The sequence below is a fragment of the Mustela nivalis genome (assembly GCF_964662115.1).
Source record: "Mustela nivalis genome assembly, chromosome: 4".
Lineage (NCBI taxonomy): Eukaryota > Metazoa > Chordata > Mammalia > Carnivora > Mustelidae > Mustela > Mustela nivalis.
This window is the reverse complement of record NC_139023.1, coordinates 10,479,587-10,501,826: the sequence shown is the minus strand read 5'-3', so window position 1 is coordinate 10,501,826 and position 22,240 is coordinate 10,479,587. Positions and strand designations below refer to the sequence as shown.

Below are 22,240 nucleotides of genomic sequence, written 5' to 3'. Positions count from 1 at the left end.
AGATTATTTCTAACTTAATTCCTTTTGTAACTAATCAAGGAAAGCTTTAAAATTAATGAATTTTTAAGCTCTGTCTTTGGGCAAATTCTGGTGTGACTCTAGTAATTGGTATATAGTTATAAGATGTCAGTATAAGATTTATGGAAAACAAATGGAAATTGTGATTGACTTCTAGTATGACTATTATAGAAGACATAAAGGAACAGTAATGGTTACAGTTTAGCTACCATTTACAGGGCATCTACCAGAGACCAGGTGTTTTACACATATTATGATCATTAACACAAACTGCCATGTATAATTATGTTCATTTTATAGATGAGAGAAACGAAAGCTTTAGAAGGTAAATAACCTTTCTTGCTCTCGGTCACATAGCCGTCAATTATTAAAACAAAGATTTGACCAGAAGCCCAAGTGGTTCTAAGACCAGTGATACTTCTAGTACACTGTGATGCTTCAGTGTTTGCAGATGGAAATGTCTACAATTTCAGTTCTTACGCACGTTCTGTACTCCAGGACAATAGTCCCCTCGTGTGTATCAGTCACACGCCTTAATTAAAATGTTAAGTTGTTATGTTTGGCACCTCTAGAGAAGAAAGTAGGATAAATGTGTGTGTGCATATGTATGTGTGTAATTCTGAAGAACAACTTCTATTCTGTCCGCCATTTCTCCTTTTCGGTCCATATCAATGCCTTTAGGTAAGCTTCGCTTGAATACACACACACGTAAACACACACACACAATTTATATATATATGTGATCCAGAAAAGAGTTTTAAAGAGGTAATATGATTTGTGATCACCAGTAATAACTGCCATTTGTTGAGCACCTGCTAAGGGCCAGGCTCGTCACATTGTCTATAATCCCAAGAATAACTTTTGAGTTATTATGTTACCTGTACTTAAAATTTTTTTAAAAATTCAACTCAGTTAAATATAGTATATTATCAGTTTCAAGGGTAGAATTTAGTGATTCATCAGCCTTATATAACACCCAGCGCTCCTTCCATCATGTACTCTCCTTACTCTCCGTCACCCAATTACCCCATCCCCCCCACCCTCCCCCTTCCAACAACCCTCAGTTTGTTTTCCATAGTTAAGAGTCTCTTATGGTTTGTCTCCTTCTCAATTTTTTTTTTATAAACATATATTTTTATCCCCAGGGGTACAGGTCTGTGAATCACCAAGTTTACACACTTCACAGCACTCACCAAAGCACATACCCTCCCCAATGTCCATAATGCCACCCCCCTTCTCCCAACCCCCCTCCCCCCAGCAACCCTCAGTTTGTTTTGTGAGATTAAGTGACTCCTTCTCAATTTTTATCTGATTTTATTTTTCCTTCTCTTCCCCTATGTCCATCTATTTTGTGATGTTACCTGTGTCCTATGAATGGAATCGAAGCTTAGAAAGGTTAACTGTCCTTCCAAAGGCTGAATCATCAGTATCTGTAAAATCATGATTTCAACTCAGGGCTTTCTGACTCCAAAGTCTGCCCCTTTCCATTATTTGGGGAAGCAGAATAGTGTTTCATGTAGAAGGACTTAGACAGATACTGAGTTCTCATGCCCGGTTTCAAACTTAGGGATCCACTGCTTTACAGGTTTTGGTAGCTGCCCAGTTTCCCATTCGTGAAGTGGCGATGAGAGTAGTACTTTATCTCACTGGCTCTGCAGAAGTCTGGGACTTAGCATGGTGGCTGGCACATACTTATTCCTCAAGCAAGTTAGATACTATAATTATTCTGTTGGGGTATTTTTATCATTCCATTAGGCCATGTTGCCACCGGAAGTCAGGTCTGTGGAGAAAATAAGTTGGATGTCTCTGTTCTGACGGGCGACTGGGCCCTCTCTGTGTTTGGCCGTGCTAGCTCTGCTACCCTCAGTCTTTCCTGGGACACAGAGTCATCAAGGATATAATCTCCTTTTATTCAGCCATAATTAGAGTATGAAAGAAAGTGCTGGAAAAGTGACATGCAGCCCTGGGGCACCGGCAAGGCTCCGTCTCACAAGGCTCTGAGAACATCCTGTCAGATGAAGGAAGGCTTTTTCTCTTCAGCTTCATTAGCACGAAGACAACTTTTCTTCTTCATAGTAGCAGTGTGTTTTCAGGAAAAATAGGCACTAGAGCATTTAGACTGCCTGGAACTCTAGAATAACCATCCGTCAAGATAAAAAAGACAGGTTTTCCTTTATTTCCATTCATTGTTGGATTCATTATGTTTTTAATGCTTCTCACCTTCATCAGTTTTCCTGTAGACTTATAGGTAGGCATACCTTTTCAGCCTGCAAACAAAATTCTTTGAAAGGTCCTTCTAAAACTTTTGAGACCAGCCACAGCTTCTCCACACTATATGGATACAGGGAGTCTTAGGATCTGCTGGCTTCAACTTAGCAGCTCTCAGAGGGAGAGACCAGATTTCACAACATCAAAGCTTTTCTAAGGAAGTGATTAAATAGATTAGTTGCTTTTTGTTTTTCACATTAGATTCTTTTTTAAAAAAAATTATTAAATTTGAGATGCACTTTAAAACACACAGTTCTTACATGGTCATCATGATGAGTTTTGACATTTTATAGACTCATGTAATCATCACCCAACACAAGGCACATATAGAACATTGTCATTCTCCCAGGAAATCTGATGGGGAATGCTCTTTGTCTTATGTTATGCCTCAGCTTCTGAGCCATGGGAGATCTTTCTTTGCCCAGCTACTCTGTCCCAGCCTTCAGAGGGCAGATGCCTTATAAAGGCCTGAATGCCTGAATGCCTCAGAGGGGTTTTCTTCCACTCTCCTGCCCTGCTTCCCATCTTAGGAAAGTGACTTTCTTACATTTGGTAGGGGCTCTGTATCTAAGGGGGGAGTTCTCTCAGCTTTCCTGTCAAACCTTCCACCTTTTGTATACGACCTGTGCACTTGGCAAGACCGTGAGAAAGTTTGGTGAATGGATGCAGGCTGAGTCTAATGCCTAGGGCTTCTTGGACTTCTGATGTATTACCCCAGTCTACATGCAGCCATTAAAAACTTATTGAAAATTTGACTTATTTGTCCATACCTCCATCTGCAGAGGCTTTCTCTTCCATGTGCTGCTCTGGCACGCACAGGGAAGCCATGGAGTTCTTCTCTCCCATGAAGGTCTTATAATTTTTTAGAGTTTATTTAAGTTTCTCTATATCCTTATCTCTCTAGTAGATTTTTAGAAACTATGACTTTATACCTTATCCAACTTGTTGGAGAGGTTAGAAGTGACCTTTTTTTTTTTTAAGTTTTTATTTAAACTCCAGTTAATTAACATACAGTGTAATATTAGTTTCAGGTGTACAGTATAGTGATTCAACACTTCCATGCAATGCCCGGTGCTCATCACAACAAGTGAGCTCCTTAAACCTTATCTTCCTCCCTTCTGGTCACCATCAGTTTGTTCTCTATAGTTAAGAGTTAATTCCTTGCTTTCCCTTTCCCCTTTTTTACCCCCTTTGCTTATTTGTTTTGTTTCTTAAATTCCACATATGAATGAAATCGTATGGTATTTGTCTTTCTCTGACTGTTATTTCACTTAGCATAACACTCTCTAGCTCCATCCGTGTTGTCATAAGTGCAACATTTTTTTTAATTAAAAAAATTTTTATTAACATACAATGTATTATTAGCCCCAGGGGTACAGGTCTGTGAATCACCAGGTTTACACACTTCACAGCACTCACCATAGCACATACCTTCCCCAATATCCATAACCCCACCACCCCATCCCTTCTCCTCCCCAACCCCCAGCAAACCTCAGTTTGTTTGGTGAGATTATGTAAGTGCAATATTTTATTCTTTTTGATAGCTGAGTACTATTCCATAGTGTGTGTACACACACACACACACACACACACACACACTCTTGTATATAGCACAGCTTCCTTGTCCATTAATCAGTCAGTGGATACTTGTTTCCATAATTTGGATATTGTAGATAATGCTGCTATAAACATTGGGGTGCATGTATCCCTTTGAATTAGTATTTTTGTATTCTTCAGGTAAATACCTAATTGTATATTGCTGAATTGTAGGATAGTTCTATTTTTAACATTTTTGAGGAACCTCTATACTGTTTTCTAGAGTGGCTGTACCATCTTGCATTCCTACAGTGTAGGAGGGGCCCCCCTTTCTCCACATCCTCACCAGCATTTGTTGTTTCCTGAGCTGTGAATTTTAGCCATCCTGACAGGTCTGAGATTATATCTCATTGTAGTTTTGTTCATATTTCCCCAAAGATGAGGGATATTGAGCATCTTTTCATAGTGTCTGTTAGCCATCTGTATGTTTTCTTTGGAAAAATGTATATTCATGTCTTCTGCCTCTTTTTTATTGGATTGTCTTTTGGGTGTTGAGTTTGGTAAGTTATTTATAGATTTTGAATACTAACCGTTTATCAGGTTTGTCATTTGCAAATATCTTCTCCTATTCGGCAGGCTACCTTTTAGTTTTGTTGTTTCCTGCACTCTGCAGAAACTTTTTATCTTGATGAGGTCCCAGAAATTTATTTTTGCTTTTGTTTCGCCTACCTCAGGAGACATATATAGAAAGCAGAGGCCGTGGATGATGTCAAAGAGGTTACAACCTGTGTTCTCTTCTAGGATTTTGATGGTTTTCTCTTACACTGGGGTCTTTAATCCATTTTGAATTGATTTTGGTGTACGTTATAAGAAAGTGGTCTATTTTCATTCTACATTCTATGTTTTGATCAAAGTAGAATCACCAGTTAGTTTTGATATTTCACAACACATACAGCTAGAGAAAACTGCAGCTCAAATGTATCCTTTAGTTCATAAAGTAAGATTGCAGATTACTGTAAATCTGGCCTACTCACTGCAGGGAAAAAACCCTGGAGTACATTAACCACTTAACCTTGAGACTTTTATTCGTAGAATTACCTTCATTTGTATATATTTAAAAAGGCCCATACTTTACCAGTTGAGCAGTATACCTAAGAAGAGCAATAGAGGATCTTTCATTTTTATTTATTTTATTATTTTATTTTTTTGCTTATTATGTTGTGCAGTGAAGCATATCATGTCTACATGGAAATGCTGTTAATCATAGAACTAAGAACTATTATAGTCTCATAAATTCTGCTTGGCAGTCAGACATGGGAGCAAAAGGGCTTTGATTTGATGTACCTTCAGGGTGATTTTAGGAGTTAACAGTCATTTTCATGGGAAATAGAATGTCTTATTAATCTTCTCGTGCATAACGTCTTTGTGATTTTCTCTCACTGAGAAAGTTAAGTGCCATTCTGTCCTTAAATCCCCTTGAATATCACATGTTCCTACTTTTAAAAACATTATGGGAAGTTGAAAACATGCAGTCAAGTACAGAGAATAGTACAGCGAACCCCCACATACACATCACGTAGCTTCAATGAACATTTTGCTCATCCTCTCTCACATATGTATCTCCCACTTTTGTCATTGGGAGGATGCTATAGAATTTAAAATTTAAAAATTCATCCCCTTCAGTATACCTTGGATTTTTAAGATTTACAAACATATTCAGTGTTAACAGAATAATTCTCTAGAAAGTGAGATCCAGAAAAACAGGTTGATATTTCTTTTTCATGAGATTGACCACAATTACAATCCTCAGCAACTTGGTCCCATTTCTCTTATTTTTTTTTTTTTTTAAACTATGCATTTGCACAGTCAGTCTGTTTTGGCTCACCTGGTCCACTCACTGTTAGTTTCTCCACCTGGTGAATAGCCAGTAAATTTTGAAGAAAGGACGTACTGGATAAGTGAATGAGGTGTTGTATGTCCCTGAATCAGCATCTTTTCTCCTCTCCTTGTCTAATGCTTTACCTCTTGTTTTATGCCAGTGCAGGAAGAAATATACATCCAAAGCTTTTCATTTTTTACTCCCCTTCCACTCAGTTTTGTTACTCTCTCTGCCATTCTTTTTTAGTTTTGTTTTCTTGCCACTCTTTTTTCTACTCTTTGGAGTATGAGAGTTCTACATGGACCTGTCTTTCTTTTAAGGCTTAGCTTAACTTTTGTTTTCTCTGTGCTAAATGAAACTGATTAGTCCTTTTTCTGATCCGCTAATCTCTATACTGTTCATTCAGACACTTTTTTCACTGCTTTGCATTATTAGTTAATATTTAAGTGGACATATTTTATTTCTCCAAGGAAACTTTTAAAAATTTGTTTTTGTTTTATTCTTCTTTATTGCTCCCTTAACACTACCTTAGTTCCTTTATCTAATCAGGATCCAGTGCATTTTCTGTTTTCTTTTGGCTACATTTTTCTATTTTCCACATGCTGCTGTTACTCAGAATAGCCTATATCTTATTGAAATAGCCTCACCAGAGTTAGCAAACAAAATAAAACAAAAACCAAGGGTCCCAGTTGCATTTGAATTTCAGGTAAATAATGAATAATTTTTTTTAGTACAAATATATCTTATATATTGTATAGGTCATATTTATACTAAAAATATTATTCACTGTTTATCTGAAATTCAGATATAACTGAGCATCCTTTATTTTATCTGGTAATTTCACTTTATTATTTTTTTAAATTTAAATTCAAGTTAGTTAACATATGTGTACTATTGGTTTCAGGAATAGAATTTAATGATTTGTCACTTACTGAAACCCCCAGTGCTAATTCCAACAAGTGCCTTCCTTTATGTCCATCACCTGTTTAGCCCACCCCCCCATCTGCCTCTCCTCCTGCAACCCTCAGTTTGTTCTCTATTTTTAAGAGTCTCTTGTAGTCTGTCTCCTGTTTTTATCTTACTTTATTTTTCCTTCCCTTCCCCTGTGTCCATCTGTTTCATTTCTTAAATTCTACACGAGTGAAATTGTGTATTTGTCTTTCTCTGGCAGACTTATTTCTCTTAGCGTAAAATACTCTAGTTCCATCCATGTTGTTTCAAATGGCAAGATTTCATTCCTTTTGATGGCTGAGTAATATTCCACGCTCTCTATATAGCACTTCTTTACCCATTAATCAGTTGATAGACATTTTGACTTTTTACATAATTTGGCTATTGTTGGAAATGCTGTAAACATTGGGGTACATGTGCCCCTTTGATTAAGCATTTTTGTATCCTCTGGATAAATACCTAGTAGGACAATTGCTGAGCCATAGGGTAGTTTTATTTTTAACTTTTTGAGGAATCTCCATGCAGTTTTCCAGAGTGGCTGCAGCAGTTTCTGTTCTAACCAGCAGTGCAAAAGTCTCCTTCCTCTGCATCCTTACCAACATCTCTTGTTTTCTGAGTTGTTAATTTTAGCCATTTTGACAAGTGTGAGGTGGCATCTCATTGTGGTTTTGATTTGTATTTTGCTGATGCTGAGTGATGTTGAGCATCTTTTCACGTGGTTTTAGCTATCTGTATGTCTTTGGAGAATTATCTGTTTTTCTTCTGCCCATTTTTTAATTGGATTGCTTGTGTTTTTGGTGTTGAGTTGTACATGTTCTTTATATATTTTAGATACTAATCCTTTATCAGATATGTCATTGCAAAAATCTTCTCCCATTATACCCATTACCTTTTAGTTTTGTTGATTTTTTCCTTCATTTTTCAGGAGCTTTTTATCATGATTTGGTCCCAGTAGCTCATTTTTGCTTTGGTTTCCCTTGCCTCCAGAAATGTGTCTATAAGAAATTGCCAGGTCAAAGAGGTTGCTGTCTGTTTTCTCCTGTAGGATTTTGATGCTTTCCTGTCTTACTTTTAGGCCTTCCATTCATTTTGAATCCATTTTTGTTTATGGTGTAAGAAAGAGGTCCAGTATCATTCTTCTGCATGCCACTGTCCAGTTTTCTCAGCATCACTGGTGAAGAGATTTTCTTTTTTCCATTGGATATTCTTTCCTCCTTTGTCAAAGATTAGTTAGCCATACAGTTGTGGATCCATTTCTGTGTTCTCTATTCTGTTCCATTGATTTGTGTGTCTGCTTTTGTGTCAGTACCATACTGACTTGCTGATTACAACTTTTTAATACAGCTTGAAGTCTGAGATTGTGATGCCAGCATTTTGCTTTTCATTTTCAATATTACTTTGGCTATTCAGGGTCTTTTCTGGTTCCATACGAATTTTAGTATTGTTTGTTCCAGATCTGTGAAAAATCCTGATCTTATTTTTATAGGGATTGCTTTGAATATGTAGATTGTTTTGGGTAGTAGAGACATTCTGTATTTTAGAAAATTTTAATAATATTTGTTCTTCTAATCCATGAGCATAGAGTGTTTTTCCATTTCTTTCTGTCCTCTTCAATTTCTTTTATAAGTGTTCTGTAGTTTTCAGTGTGTAGGTCTTCTACCTCTTTGGTTAGATTTATTTCTAGCTATCTTATTGTGCAATAGTAAGTGGGATTGATTCCTTGATTTCTGTCTGTGCTACTTCCTTACTGGTGTGTAGAAATGCAACAGACTTTTGTACCTTGATTTTATATCCTGTGACTTTGCTGAATTTGTGCATTATTTTTAGCAATTTTTGACGGACTCTTTTGGGTTTTCTATGTAGAGAATCAAGTCATTTACAAAGAGTGAACATTTGACTTTTTCCTTGCTGGTTTAGATGTCGTTTATTTCTTTTTGTTGTTCCATTACTAAGGCTAGGACTTCCAGTCCTATGTTGAACGGTGGTGAGAGTGGACATGCCTGTGATGTTCCTGACCTTAGAGGAAAAGTTCACAGTTTTTCCCCATTGAGGATGGTATTAGATGTGGGTCTTTTGTATATGGCCTTTATGATAGTGAGATGTGTTCCTTCTATCCCTACTTTCTTGAGGGTTTTTTATTAAGAAAGGATGCTGTATTTTGTCAGATGCTTTTTCTGCATCTTTTGAAAGGATCATATGGTTCTTACCTTTTCTTTTATTAATGTGGTTTATTACATTGTTTGATTTGTGGATATTGAACCACCCTGCAGCCCAGGAATAAATCTCACTTGATCATGGTGAGTAAACCTTTTCATGTACTGTTAGATTCAGTTGGTGAGAATTTTTGGATCCATGTTCATCAGGGATATTGGTCTGTAATTCTCCTATTTAGTAGGGTTTTTGTCTGGTTTGGAGTTAAGGTAATGTTGACCTCATAGAGTTTGGAAGTTTCCCTTCCTTTTCCATTTTTGGAACAGTGTCAGAAGAATAGGTATGTATTCTTTAAATGTTTGGTGGAATTCCCCTGGGAAGTCATCCAGCCCTGGACTTTTGTTTGTTGGGAGATTTTTGATTACTGATTTACTTTCTTTACTGGTTCTGGGTCTGTTCAAACTTTTTATTTCTTCCTGTTTCAGGTTTGGTAGTTTATATGTTTTTAAGAATTATCCATTTCTTCCAGATTGCCAATAATGTTGGCATATAATTTTTCACAATATTCTCTCATAATTGTTTGTATTTCTGCAGGGTTAGTTGTGATTGCCACTCTTTAATTCATGATTTTATAAATTTGGGTCCTTTCTCTCTCTCTCTCTCTCTCTCTCTTTTTTTTTTTTTTGATAAGTTTGGCCAAGGGTTTACCAATTAATTTTTCAAAGAACAAGTTCCAAGTTTTGTTGATCTACTTTAAAAAACATTCTATATAGGGATGCCTGAGTGGCTCAGTTGGTTAGGCAACTGCCTTCAGCTCAGGTCATGATCCTGGAGACCCAGGATCGAGTCCCACATTGGGCTCCCTGCTCAGTAGGGAGTCTGTTTCTCCCTCCGACCCTCCCCCTTCTCAAGCTCTCTCTCTCTCTCATTCTCTCTCTCTCTCTGTCTCTCAAATAAATAAAATCTTAAAATAAAGGAAAAAAAATAAAAAACATTCTATATCATTTATTTCTGCTCTAATCTTAATTATTTCCCTTCTGCTGGTTTTAGTCTTTATTTGCTGTTCTTCTTCCAGATACTTTAGGTGTAGGGTTAGATTGTATAATTGAGATTTTATTCTTGAGGAAGGCCTGCATTGCTATATATTTCTCTCTTATGACTGCCTTTGCTTCATCCCAAAGATTTTAGACTGTCATATTTTCATTTTTATTTACTTCCATGTATTTTTTTAATTTTTTCTTTAATTTCCTAGTTAACCCATTCATTCTTTAGTAGCAGGATGTTCTTTAACCTCCATATATTTGTGGTTTTTTCAAATTATTTCTTGTGGTTGACTTTAACTTTCAAAGCATTGTGGTCTGATAACATACATGGTATGATCACAATCTTTTTCTACTTATTGAGGCTTGATTTGTGACCCAGTATGTGATCTTTTCTGGGGATTATCCTGTGTGCATTTGAAAAGAATGTTTATTTTTCTGCTCTAGGATAAAATGCTCTGAATATGTTTGTTAAGTCCATCTGGTTCAGTGTGTCATTCATAGCCCTTGTTTCCTTGTCGATCTGCTTTGATGGTCTATCCATTGCTGTGAATGGGGTGTTAAAGTCCCCCACTATTATTGTATTATTATCAATGTGTTTTTTTAAGTTTGTTATTAGTCGATTTATGGATGTGGCTGTTTCCAAGTTGGGGGCATAAATATTCACAAATTTTAGATCTTCTTGTTGGATAGATCCCTTTATTATGATGTTGTACCCTTTTCCATATCTTATTACATCTCTTATTAAACCAGTCTTTGGTTTAAAATACTAGTTTGTCTGATATAAGTATGGCTACTCCAGCTTTCTCTTTTCATGTCTATTAGCATGACAGATGGTTCTCCACTGCCTCACTTTCAATCTGGAGGTGACTTTGTGAGATCTGAAGTGAATCTCTTGTTGACAGCATATCAGTGGGTCTTGTTTTTTTATCCACTCTGATACCCCCTATCTTTTGATTGGTCCTTTACTTTCAGAGTAATTATTGGTAGATATGAGTTTAGTGCCATTGTATTACCTGTAAAGTTGCTGCTCCTATACATTGTCTCTGTTCTTTTCTAGTCTTTGTTTCTTTTGGTCTCTCTTTGCCACTCAAAGAGTCCCCTTTACTATTTCTTGCAGAGCTGATTTAATTTTTCAAACTCCTTTAATTTTTACTTGTCTGGGAAACTCTTTATTTCTCCTATTCTGAATGACAGACTTGCTGGATAAAGTATTTTTGGCTGCATATTTCTCCATGATATTTGTTATGCTCCACAAATAAGTGAAACCATATAATAGTTGACTCTCTCTGCTTGACTTATTTCACTCAGCATAATCTCTTCCAGTCCGGTCCATGTTGCTACAAAAGTTGGGTTTTCATCCTTTCTGATGGAGGCATAATACTCCATAGTGTTTATGGACCACATCTTTCTTATCCATTCGTCTGTTGAAGGGCATCTTGGTTCTTTCCATAGTTTGGCGACCATGGCCATTGCTGCTATAAACATTGGGGTACAGATGGCCCTTCTTTTCACGACATCTGTATCTTTGGGGTAACCCATTTAGTAGTTGAATACATCATGCCACTCCTTTCTGGCCTGCTAAGTCACTGTGGACAGGTCTGCTGCCAGTCTTATGTGTCTACCCTTGCAGGTTAAAGACCTTTTTCCCGTAGGTGCTTTCAGAATTCTCTCTTTATCTTGGTATTTTGTAGGTTTCACTGTGACGTGTTGTCGTGTTGACCTGTTTTTGTTGATTTTGAGGGGAGTTCTCTGTGCTTCTTGGACTTGATCTGGGACACCTACAATACATATACTATTGTGCTTTGTGGAATCGCTGAATCCCCTAAGTCTATATTCAAGATCTATTAGTTTTCTTTCCCTCTTTTCAGACTCATTATTTTCCATAAATTTATCTTCTGTATCACCTATTTCGTCCTCATTGTGATTATATCCAGTTGGTTTTGCTTCTCAGTTATAGCATTTTTTCCCCCCGCATGATCTTTTATATCTATAGCAAGGGTTTCTCTCTGGTGTCTTCTATGCTTCTTTCAAGCCCAGCTAGTATTCCTATGACTGTTGACTTAAATTCTTGTTCAGATATACTGCTTATATCTGTTTTAAACAAATCCTGGCTGTGATTTCCTCTTGATCTGTCTTTTAAGGAGAATTCCTCCATCTTGTTATTATGTCTGGGTTTCTGTCTTTTGCTATGAAAGCTTATGTTTCCTGTTCCCGAGAGTAATACTGTATTAAGAAGGGGTTATATACTGTTCAGGGCCTGGCTCCTCAGGAAGTATTTCTGGTATATGCTGTGCATACCCTACTGTTGTGTTTTGACTGCTCTTTTCCACCGGTCAGTCCCCTACAGAGTTCCTCCTTGCTTGCATTGAGAATTGTTTGGACCTTTAACTAGGTGTGCTTTGATTTGCTTGTTAAGATAAGCCTGATTAAAAAAAAAAAAAAAGTCCAGATCTAAGAAAAGAGAACAGGAAAGGGAACAAAAAAAGCAAAGGGATGAACAAAAAATTGTAATCTGATACCAAAGAAAAAAGAAAAAAAAAAGAAAAAATTAAAAGAAATCCTGGTCCTATTTTCACCAGAACTGCAGGTGATGCTTTAGAACACTCTATGATGGGTAGACTTGGTACATGCGGGGGGCCTGTGTTGGTCCTCTGGGAGAGAGGCGCAATGTGCAGGCTTACAGTCAGGCCTGTCCTGGTAAAGATGCTCCTGCTGGGCGCAGAAGGTGTAGAGTTTGGTATAAGAAACTCCAGCCTCCCCTGGAGCTGCTCTGTTTCTCTCTGAAGTCTGACTGTGCTAATGAGGGGTGGGGGTTGGAGGATGACATCATTCCACCCTCTCACCCCTGGGGAGGGGAACCTGTGGCTGCTGCTGTTCAGGAGGCCCTCACAGAAAAGGGAATAGTCTCCCCTCCTGTGTCCTAGACTTTTATCAGACTCCTGCCCTCAACCTGTCCATGCCCAGGCTGTGTTTTATCTCTGGCCAGTGTCTGGGATTCAAAACTCCAAATCTTAAAGGGCACAACAAGCCATGGGCCCACTTGCCTGCTCCAGAGGAAAGCCTTACAGTGCTGTACCTGGCACCGTTCTGTCCCAGAAAAGCAGTCCCATGATGCTCAAACACGATGCTTGGGTATATTGTGATGATCAGTGAAAAGCTGGGACCAGGTTATCTGCCCTCCATGCATGCCTTTGTAGCCTGCTATTTAATGGGTCCTCAAAGGATCCCAGCAGGCCTTTTGTCCTTAGAGAGGCAATATACCCTCTTCCAAATGTATTCCAGGAAGGGGTGTGATCAGGACGCCTGGGTGGCTTAGTTGGTTATTAAGAGGTGGCTTTCAGCTCAGGTCATGATCCCAGAGTCCTGGGATCGAGTCCTGCAGCAGTGGGGAATTAGCTTCTCCCTCTGCCACTTTTTTCTGCTTGTGCTCTCTCCCAATAAATAAAATGTTAAAAAAAAAAAAAAAGAAGGGGCACGATCTCACCCAGGGCAACTGAGGGGATCCTCTCACCACAGCATGTTGTACAAACCCTGTGCGCTGATCTTTCTTCTGCTCTCTCCCTCTCTCCCTGACTTCAGTCCATGAAAATCACTCCCTACCTTTTGCGGCACCATAGCTTTTCTCTCTCCCAGTTCACAGCTCTGAACCATGCATCTGCCACATTCTCTCTCCCCAGTCATGCAGATTCTTTTCTTTATCCACAGATCAATTTTCTAGTTGTTCAAAATGATTTGATGTTGCTTTAGCTGTGTTCGAGGGACCAGGCAAGCCTAGGGTCCCTGACTACTCTGCCATCTTAATTCCTCCCTTTATCTGGCAACTTTCCGTTTAAAGTCTATTTTACTTCAGATTTGTTTTCAGATAAAAAGGTAGATAAACTGGTAGATATCTTCCTTGACTATGTCAGCCAGTCAGATCTTGATGAATGCTTTCAGTTAACTAAAGTTTCTTTGGGAGCCTGGTGTATCATAAGTTAAACCCCGCCTCTGTCGTGGTCAGTTCTTTCTTATTTTTTAGTGACACACAGTCCCTTTGGTGTGCCGGCTCTATACTTCTGTCACTTCTAGCCTTTCCCCATCCCTGGTGCAAAGAGTTCCCAAAGCCCTAGTCAGTCTCTCTCATCACTTAGTCTTTCACCTTCCTTTCCCTGTCCTTGTTTTTTCCCAGCATGCCCTCCCTCCTTCCTTCCACCTCAAACACCAGGTTCTTTCTCACCCACCACAAACGCTACAGAAGTATTCATCAGCTCTGAAGAGCTTCCCTTGATCTTGTAGTGCTCACATGCACTGGCCTATCCTTTTGCTACTGTATTTCCTGAAAAAGCAGTTTGGGATAGCCTTTTCAATTTTTCATCCTCTTATCTCTCCAGTCAGTTCTTTCCTTTGAATCTCCCTCCAATATTCAATATTAGGAGTATTCAGTATTAGGAGTTAGTTTTGAACATGTTAATTTTTTTTAAAGATTTTGTTTATTTATTTGACAGACAGAGATCACGAGTAGGCAGAGAGGCAGGCGGGAGCGGTGGGTGGAAGCAGGCTCCTTGCTGAGCAGAGAGCCCGATGTGGGGCTTGATCCCAGGACCCTGGGATCATGACCTGAGCCGAAGGCAGAAGCTTTAACCCACTGAGCCACCCAGGCGCCCCAAACATGTTAAATTTAACATGGATTTTGCTGTTTTTATCCTTCATCGTCTTTGCAACACTAGACCCTTTCTGCTCTCCTCCACATACGACCCTTTCCTCCCTTGATTTTCAACATTCTCACATGCCTTTCCTTTTACCCATCACTCTCATGGCATATTCGTAATCTTTTGTAGTATCTTCATTTTGTTGTGGGTACCTTAGATGTTTTACACTGTTTTCCTTCCCCTATGTTGACATCTTCACATCTGAAATGCATTAGACATCTCTCTGTGCAGCACAGCCACAGTATTCTTGCAGTGGAAAGTTCTAAGCATCATAAGAAATAGAGGTAAATGTGCTCTGAGAGTTTTGACAGAAGGGACTTCTGAGATTATGTTCCCTTTTGTTTTCTGCTTAAATTTTTGGTGTAAGTAGTTAAGTTATGATATATAGAATTCTGCATAGAGAATAAAGGTCAAATCCACAGAGGAGTAAGGATCACCTATAAGGAATAAAGGACCGAAGCTTTGAGATAAAAGGCTCCCAACTTAAGCCCAGGGGAGATAATGGTGGCTTGAATAAGGGTGGCAGCAGTGGTTATGGGTGAGATGTAGTCCATGTGGGGATGTGAATTTTTTTTTAAATTTTATTTTTAAGTAAACTCTACACCCAGCTGGATCTCAAACCTACAACCCCAAGATCAAGAGTCACATATTCTGCCAACTGAGCCAGCCTGGCACCCCTAATTTTGGATGTGATTTGAGATCATTTTTGCCAAAACATGACATGTGAGAAAGAGAGGAATTAACAATGACTTCAAAGTTTTCTGTGTTTAGACTCTAGTAGGATGAAGTTGCTATTAACAGAGATGGGCAAGATCCTAGGGGAACAGGAGGGATTAGAAGTTACTTTTGGACACATTAACTTTAAAATGCCCACAAGAATTCAAACAGGGATGGAGTTTACCAAGAAGTAGTTACCAAACAATTTTTCTCTTATTTGGAGAACATTTGCTGATGTGTTAACAAATCATCATTAGTCTTGTGATTGTGAATTGGCTCTTCGAGTCCATGAAAACTGGAGTGTGGTTGACATACAAAGAGAAAGCATACTATGAGGTTGGAATGATCCCACGGGTGCCAGCACCGGAGCAGTGCTCCTGAAGCTTCTTCCATCACTGCTTCCTTTGAGGTCCTAGTGAAATCTGTGGTTGCTTTTCCTCGATACGTACTCATGCACAGTGTCTCATGTGATATTTCAGGGGACTCAGGGATTTCTTTATTCAGATTACTTAGCATCCATGCTAGGTATGTCCAACCCAGGATTGCCTCTTTTAGGAGGCAGTGTTACATGGTGTACACTTTCCACCATGACGTCCTGAGTCATAACCAGAGTGGTTTGCATGTGAAGAGTACTATTCTGTGCCCTGACCATATTGACCTTCATGGGCCTCTTTTTCAGCCATGTAAGTGAAAGTCCTACTGGCACTTACACAGGGAAGTGAAATTACTTTTTTGTTTTTTTTTTGTTTTCCAATTAAATAGTGGTAGAGCTGAGCTTGAAGCTCATGGTAGTATTTTCCCAGTCTGCTTTTTTGATATATGTTCAGTATTTATGTCAGGTAAATTCTTTGGGAGTTGTATGAACCTGGGGAAGAATTATTTACATCTTTTTGTTTTTTCTATGACTTACCACAATTTGAAAATGCAAATGATCAAAACCACAACTGTTCACAGTGAATCAACCAGTATCAAAAACACTATCCATGAAATAATAATGTAAAGTATGAAAAGTTGTCAAACAAAATGTGTGATGTACTAGCATGAATGAAGCATGAAATTTTTATTTAAAAGGATAATAGAAAGTAATATAGGAGCCTTAGATAAGAAATTAAATCAAGGAAGATAAACTTTTACAGCAAAGGACCAGAAAGTATATATTTTAGGATTTATGAGTCAGATATCTGGTTGTTGTTGAAATTACTCAGCACTGCATTATAACACAAATACAGTGATGAACATTATGTAAAGAAATGAGCATGATTGTGTTTCAAAAAACCTTATTTATGAAAATAGGACATGGGCTGAATTTGGCCTGTGGAATATCTTTTGTTCAGTATTGGGTTAAACTACCCATGGCAATTTGAGACAACTTATAAGTGATAGATATAGATTTTATTTATTTATTTGAGAGAGGGAGAAAGAGAGTACACGTGGTGGGTAAGGAAGAACGAGGGTGGGGGGGTTGGAAGCAGACCCCCCACTGAGCAGGAACCCGATGAGGGGCTTGATCCCTGGACTCCAGGATCATGACCTGAGCTAAAGGCAGATGCTTAACTGACTGAGCCTCCCAGGTGCCCCAGATATAGATAACTTTTAATAAGACAGCATTGTTTTTAAAGCTGTCTTCCCTACAGACTAAGCTAGGATTCCTGAGAGGTAACTCAGCAATCTTCTTTGAGGTAGATTAGGGGTATTAAGATAGAGAATCTCAACGCCTCTTAACTATATATCACAGAATAGCTCAGTCTTAAATATTAGGATTTCAGGTAAATTTTACATGAAGAGGCATTTCACTGATAATTAAAATTTGAAAACTCTTGAGTTATAGCAAGTGGTAACTAAAATCTGTACAGTTTCTTTTTTTTTTACAGTTTCTTTTTTATGTTCCCTTTACATAGGGAAAGCAAAATGGATCTTTGAAGTACAAATATCATTTGTACCCAAAAGTTTCTGTTTCATAGATAGCAAAATGAGATATATTGGGGGTAAAAGTATAAATATATACTATAAATAGTATCTGTGACAAATTATTAACCAATTATCTAAAATTTTACTTTTCAGATTTACATATATACACCATTAATAGATGAGCCATGCTTTGTCTTAATGGTTAGTTTGCTTGTGATATCAGTGCTTCCTCAAGTCCAGAGGAGATAATCTTCATTGATATTAGCTCTATGAAATAAGAGCACTGAAATAACACAAAAATATAGATGTCTCTTCAGTGATATTCAAATAGAATTATTTATACACTAATGTTAAACTTTTATGGGAGTGGGAAACTTCATGTATATCTATCCTGAGAGATCTATGCAAGCTCCTGAAGTTTTTGTATTAAAGTCCTTAGGTGTTTTGGAAGCTAAATTGTCTGCATGACGATACACAGAATCATTTGGGGCTTACAAAATAGTGATACTGGCATTTTAGGTTGATATAAATGAGAAAACATATCTATCATTTTTATGTACATGTGTATTGTTTTTTGCCTCATCCTGAATCTCTGTAAGAAAATCAATAAAAATTGCCTGCTGGGACTGTCTTAACACAGCTTACTTTTTTTGGACTATAAAGGAGTCTGCTGATGTTAAAATGCTGAAGTGATATTATGGTAAAATTTTTGCTTATTTGAAAATAAAGAAATCTGTTACCTATTATGACCTCTAAACTTTAAATGTGTTCTGCTAAAAACATCCATATGCAGAAATCTGAAAAACAAGATGAGACATGATTAATCACCTCTCAGAAGAAGAGTTTGATAAAAGAATAATTATGTAACTCAGCTGTTTATAAGTTGAAACTAATACAGAAAAAAATATTTCAGGGAAAGATCTAGAGTTTATATTTTTATTGATTTATGTACGCACTTATCTTCTGAGCTCTATAAAAATATGAACTCTTTCTGGCCAGAAAGCTTTCTTTTACATGTGTGATATTTTATGACTAGGGTACTTACATCAAGAGAATTCATTGAATAGTGAAATATATTGATGATGTGTTTGGTGTCAGATAGAACTCTTGCTCCAAAGGACAGGAGAAATTTATCTTTCCATATTTATTTGCAAGGTATTCTTAAATAACTCTTCTGTTAGCACGTGACATACACATTAGCCTTGGACCCAAGAGGAAGTCCAAGATCACGGTGCTGGCAGATTCAGTGTCTGACGAGGACTTCCTGGTTCCTAGACAACCTTATTCTCATTGCATCTTCATATGTTAGATGAAACAAGGGAGCTCTCTGGGGTCTGTTTTATAGATACATGAACTCATTCATGAAGGCTCCATTGTCATGACCAAATCACCTTCCAAACACTATCACCTATGATTTTCAACATATTTAGGGGAACTGTAGTCTGCATCCCATTTAGTATTGGTCTCTAAGTGGCTGCAAGAGGACATCACATTTTAGGTGAGGTAGCTCTTATGTGACTGAAGGCAGTTCTCTAGAGAAGGAGGCAGGTGTGAGCTGGTGGCAGCTAAAACTCTGAATAGCTAGGAAATGTGTACCCTGGCCTTACCCACCATGCTAGCAAAAAGATTCTCCTGCATATTAGAAACAGGAAATAGGAACAGGAGTTAGTTCCTTCAAGAAGTACTGACAACCCAATAGCAACTCATGAGATAGAAAAAAATTTGAAAATTACCCATGAACTTGAGGTCAGGTAACATTGGGATAGATTAGATATCCCCCACATAACTCCATAGCCCATTACAGAGTATTCCAGTACTGGCTCCTCATGAAGCTGACCTTGAGTCAACAAGAAAAAAAGCTATATTTTATCAGGATATGCAATTGAAAAAGCAAGGACCATCAGCATTTTTACCATCTAATTCCGTAAACCACTAGTCTCTAGTGATTTAGAAAAGAGATAGCTCTTTTGCGAAAGCTCTGGGTAAGTTCATGGTGAGCCTAATAAAGCTTTTAGAGAGCATTGACCATAGGGCCATCAACTTGAATGCAAAGAAGCTGTGGACTACAAAAGAAAGTACTTTTTGAACAACAAAGGTGTTTCAGAGAGTCTCACATTTTGGATATTAGTGTGTCTCAGTTTACTCTCAGGAAGGTTGACAGGAAAGAAGGATTTTGTGGTTTGTTTTCTGTTGAACAAATGGATGATTATAGGGCTGTAGCTCAACCTAGCTAACAGATTGCATCATTTCCATTGTATTTTCAGTCATCGCTAGCCTCCTGGCCCCCCTTACCCGAGTCCATTAATACTTCCTCAGGTTTCACCGTCCAGTGGTTGCCCACCAGATGTTGGGCAGAGACTTATAGCTAAACCCTACAGAGTGCATCAGATATCAAATGCTGCTTTTTTCACGTTGGTGCTCTCTAGAAAAATTTTTGTGTTTTTCCTCTTCAGTACCATAATGCTACCTTTGACTGGGCGTTTTTGTCAATGAAGAAGTGTTTGAAATATGGAGGAAAGCTCGTGGGGAACAACTGTGATTTTGTTCCCGATATCACACTCATGTCTTTCATCCTCTTCTTGGGCACCTACACCTCTTCTATGGCTCTGAAAAAATTCAAAACTAGCCGTTATTTTCCAACCACGGTAAGTACCTGAGCTTTAAATACCTTTCACTGAATATATGCTGTATTAACAATAATACGATGTTACAGAATAAAAAAGTCTCCTGTAATTCAACTTTCACAATACAATTTTGTGCATTAAAACATTGATATCTAGTTTTTGTCCATGTGTGTATTATGTATTTTTAATCTAATTAATGTCCAGCTTTGAAAAGACTTTCAAGAATTTTGCTCACATAATTCTGTCATAAATTCTATCATAATTCTTATTGTACTGAAGGAAAAAGTAGGATGTTTTCTAATATCTAAAAATGCATGAGTAAGAAAAGACCTTTTAAATCCATAGTTTTAAGTACATAAGCAAACACTTTTCATACTAGCAAGGAATTTTGAGGTAGAATTTCTAATTCATGAGCTGTACATGTGGTAATTTAGTATTTGAATTATGGGCTGTGGGAGTAAATTTATACCAGTATTGGTATAAGATAGGACCATCATCTGAGCCAAAATTTCCTTCCCATAATGATGAATGCTGTAGAACAGAAAAACAGATAATTGAGCTGGGTTGTGCAGACATCCTGTCTCCCGTTAATATGCTTGGGTGAACGTAAAGTCAAAACTGTGGTTCGTGGAGAGACTACGAGATAAGACCAACATTTAGTTAATGGCATTTTGTTTTTTTATCTGCAGAGTGAAACTAAGATAATCCTTTGCTTTGCAGTTCAGTCCTCAGTGTTTAGGATGCCAGTATTTCTTAGGTAATCTTGGTTATACCTGATTTTTATCAACGAGCTGCTCTTTGCAACCGGAATCTTATGAAATTTCTCCCCTTGTGTTTTGTGTGGAAGGAATGGAAAGGTTTTAGAAGACACAAGATAGAGTTGCTGAAATTACTTTCTTTCATTTTCTACAGAATGAAGCTTAATATATTCACACCTAGGAATTTTTTTGACTTTTTTGTATAAAAGTTGATTTTCTTATAAAATTGAAAATAAAAGGAAGGATTGATAATTGTTTTCAGTCCGTTTGAGCTGCTATAACAAAATACCATAGACTAGGTGGCTTATAAGCCACAGAAATTTATTCCTTATGGTTCTGGAGGCTGGAAAGTCCAAGGTCAGGTACCAGCAAGGTTGAGTAAGGGCCCTCCTCCTGGCTCATAGTCAGTCCCTTTTCACTGTGTCCAAGCACGGAGGAAGAGTTAGGGCTCTCCATCGGGCCTCTTTTATAAAAACACTAAACTTATTCATGAAGCCTCCACCCTTACTACCTAAGCACTTCCTGAAGGTACCACCTCCTAATACAGTCTTTTTGGAGTGTTATGATCTCAACATAAGAACTTGATGGGGGACACAACACTAAGACCATAGCAATAATGAGATGTCCCAAACTAGCTGGGCCAAGGAATGAAAAATTTTCACAAAGTGAAATGTAGAAGTATTCAACTTAATGTGTCTAAAACAGGTGTCGCAAAATGGTGGTCAACAGGCAGAATTTAGCCTGTGGCCATTCTTCATTTAGATCATAGTGTGTATAAACACACACACATGCACCTGCTTGAGGCCTTAGATAGAACCTGTACTTTTCAGGTAGTTACTGTCCTCATAACTCTCAATTATCTAAGACTTGCCTGATCTGTATGTTCAGATTAACTGCCCATCCTGGAAGATATTTGAGCTCGTAACACTAGTTCACACTTGGGGAGACATGCTAACTCAATCCACCTCTTCAACAGTGTAGTGTTGTGTAGGCCAGATGTCTTGGGTAAAATGTCTTTGAGGATGATTTCTTCTTCCCTGTTGAGGTTTTTCCTTATTAATTAATTCATTAGACTTTCTCTCTCTCTCTCTCTTGTTGGCTCACATCTTGGGAATTATCACCCTTTTTATCTCTTCCATTTGCTAAAGTCGGAAATTATATAGACACAGCAGGTGAAAAGTAGAAAATTTGTGAAGCAATTGTAAGTTGTGATTTGCACAATAAGCTAGTTTTGACCTTAAGATGAATACAGATCATTTCAACTGCCTATGTAGGCATCACCTTTTTCTTCCAACAAGAACTCCCAAACTAATAACAGCTCTTCAGACTTAAAGGAAATTTCTCCTTATAAGAGCGCAAGTGGTCATTTCTCAGTGTTGATAAATGCTGCTGAGAAAGTTATGATCATATGAAAATAGAATAATGATGGTATTCTGGTTATTCAATCCCTATGAAGAGGTTTCTCGGCATAGTTTAGAATTGTGTATAGCAATCATAAAATAAGCAGGAAAAAATATATGTGATTTCTGAGGAGCTATGTTGAGGTATATAGGCTTCAGACTGTCATCTCTCCTACTCACTTTATATTTATAGCTAAACAGTAGCAATCCATACACAAATTCATAAATTCATGCACGACTAATAACATATTTTTCGCTCTTTTACTTGCCAAAATAAGTTTGGATTTAAGCTGTCATTT

General features: G+C 37.8%; 1 protein-coding gene across 8 annotated transcripts in view; it reads left to right on the top strand.

Annotated features, from left to right (window-relative positions):
* The window catches only part of SLC4A4 (solute carrier family 4 member 4), a 462,487-nt gene that overhangs the window by 355,213 nt on the left and 85,034 nt on the right, over positions 1-22,240 (top strand). For all 8 annotated transcript variants that reach the window (XM_082726304.1, XM_082726303.1, XM_082726305.1 and 5 more), the window contains one exon: positions 19,613-19,804. In XM_082726304.1, the coding sequence (XP_082582430.1) occupies positions 19,613-19,804 (192 nt within the window). The remainder of the gene's footprint in view (positions 1-19,612; positions 19,805-22,240) is intronic.